At 49.4% G+C, this 2,308-nt stretch overlaps 1 protein-coding gene across 1 annotated transcript in view; it reads right to left on the reverse strand.

Annotated features, from left to right (window-relative positions):
• The window catches only part of MYO5C (myosin VC), a 120,246-nt gene that overhangs the window by 56,909 nt on the left and 61,029 nt on the right, over positions 1 to 2,308 (reverse strand). The window contains 3 exon segments of the mRNA XM_011986298.1: positions 75 to 186; positions 676 to 762; positions 1,644 to 1,741. Coding sequence (XP_011841688.1) covers positions 75 to 186; positions 676 to 762; positions 1,644 to 1,741 — 297 coding nt within the window.

The following is a 2,308-nucleotide window of genomic DNA, read 5'->3' on the forward strand; positions in this document are numbered from 1 at the left end:
AAAGATAAAATAGCAGGTTTGGGAGACGTGCTTCCAGGAAGGAGACCACGATCGCAGGAGGTGGGGAAACTGACCTGAATGAGTCTGTGTAAAACTGCCTTGCACACCTCCTTTTTATCGCTGAAGGAAAGCTCTTGCTTGGTCATGAGAATGCCGTAGCGACTGTAGAACTCGATGTATGTCCACCTGGACAATCAAAGGGGATCAAAGCCAGGCGTGTCAGAGGAAGAGCATTGTGTCTGGGGATGCCACTGCCTTACTTGCCACTGTTGTCACAGGGCGGGGGTGGTGGAATCTGTCCTGAGGATAAAGGCACTGATCTTTGATCCCCGCCTGCCTGGGACACTACCAAGACCACCCTGAGCACAACTGTCTGCCCCGGCAATCGTGCTCCTTCTCCCAGTCAGCGTCTTCCTCAGCACACCGGGGAGGCAGTGGGGTCGCCACCAGCTGCCGAGATGCAGTGATGGGGTGAGGAGGTGGTGGCGGCCTCCGTCCCCCACAAAGCCTATTTCTCACCCTCCTCTGGACTTCCACGGGGCAGTGGGAAAATCTTGGGGGCACTTTACAGAAGCCAAAAGTATGTGACAAAAATCATGGCAGCCATGTCCTTGGTTCTCAGCATAGCTCTGAAGTTGGCTACTTTTCCCCCAAAAACAAGGACGGACAACATACCTGGAAGGGTAGCTCTGTGCACTAATGCGAATCGTTTCTAAAACACCACAGGCTCGCAGCTGCTGAACAATTCTTTTGGAGTCAAACCTTAAAAAAGACAGCAATATCAAGTGTTAAGCCAACGTAACTGCTCAACATGCCCATAAGCAGGCACAGCAGACCCACCTAGACTGTGATCCTGGGCCAGGTACCCAGCAGATACTTAGTACGTTTCTATTGCCTGACCAAGAAAAATAGCACCTCTGCAAAACAGTCCAGAAAGGTGCAGTGGGATATAGAGAAAGGAGCAGCTGACTCTGATGGAGGTGGCACGGAGAAGGCCTTGGGGGAATCGGCCTTTGAGTTGAGCTTCAAACGACAACCAAGTGGAAAGAAACGTGCTAGCTTGCCTGGCCCAAGCACCCACTGATGCTTGAATTTCCTCCATAAAACACCCAACAGGTGGCTCTGCAGCTTCGGTCTCACCCATCTGGTGACCCACGGACACACTCACCACCTCCATAGGCAGCTCATCCCCCTTTAGGCACCTCTTTCAGCTCTAGTAAGCTACAAGGGACTCGTTACACCTTACATGCACAGGCATTGGGTCTCCTCCGTGGGGTCCCAGAGAACAAGCATAATGCCTCATGCCATCACGTGTGAGGACAAATCTTCCGACCTTCCACGATCTTCTACAAACACGCATACTCATTCTCCTTTTAATCAAGTAACAGGTTCTGGCTCAGCTGCAAAAACTTTAGTTGTAGAAGATTCTTTCAAATCTAGCCCTTTTGCTGAGCCCTGGAGATGAGGGGGTTTAACCAGAGGGGCTGAGCTAACATTTTATGTAAAGGGCAGCATTGTTCTAAATAACTAAAAAAAAAAACCCAGACACAGCGTAAATCTCAAGACAACTGCAAGCAAATTCTCCAACTTTATGGCAGCAACTGCCTCCCCACATCTTCACTGTGAGTTGCATAAGAACTTACTCGAAGGGTAACTTCTCATCATTTGGCTTGATGCATCGAACGTAGTGGGGCGTTGTCGCATTGAGGGTCTCCATGAGCAAGTACAGAGAGCTGCGGAACTAGGAAACAAAGCTAGAGATCAAACATGGCTCTGAAATAATTTACTGCTTACATCACGGTAAAACGCAGCCCAACCTTGTTAAGTTACTCAATAGGAAGAAAAGTTAACCTCATGCGTAAACACCTTTTATGAAAGGTTTCAGTCCATGACTGTGGTTTATCAGCATGTCCTACCGTTCTGGACAGAACACTAATACTCCCAGACAGCAGAGAACTGAATAAACCATGTTATTGTGCAAAAGTGTGGTTCGCTCCAGTGCGTGCTGCTGCCTTGGAGGGGGAAGTATGACGACGATGAACTTTTTGCAGTGGAGTGCATGTTAGACTGGAAGAGCCCCAGCGTCCATCCATGTCCAGGCCTGGAATATGGGTCCTCTGAGTGCCCTGGCTCCCCAGGGCCTGGCCCTGCCTTTAGAACCCTCACTCTCAAACACCTTCTCAGTACCTTGCTCCCAACCGTGGTCCGGAAATGCTTGCTGTTTGGCTTGATGACTTGCTTTGCAGATTTAACTGTAATCATTGAACCAAAAGGAGAAAGAGGAGCTGGATTTTCTTGAAAAAAGTTG

This window comes from Mandrillus leucophaeus, unplaced genomic scaffold (assembly GCF_000951045.1).
Source record: "Mandrillus leucophaeus isolate KB7577 unplaced genomic scaffold, Mleu.le_1.0 Scaffold108, whole genome shotgun sequence".
NCBI lineage: Eukaryota > Metazoa > Chordata > Mammalia > Primates > Cercopithecidae > Mandrillus > Mandrillus leucophaeus.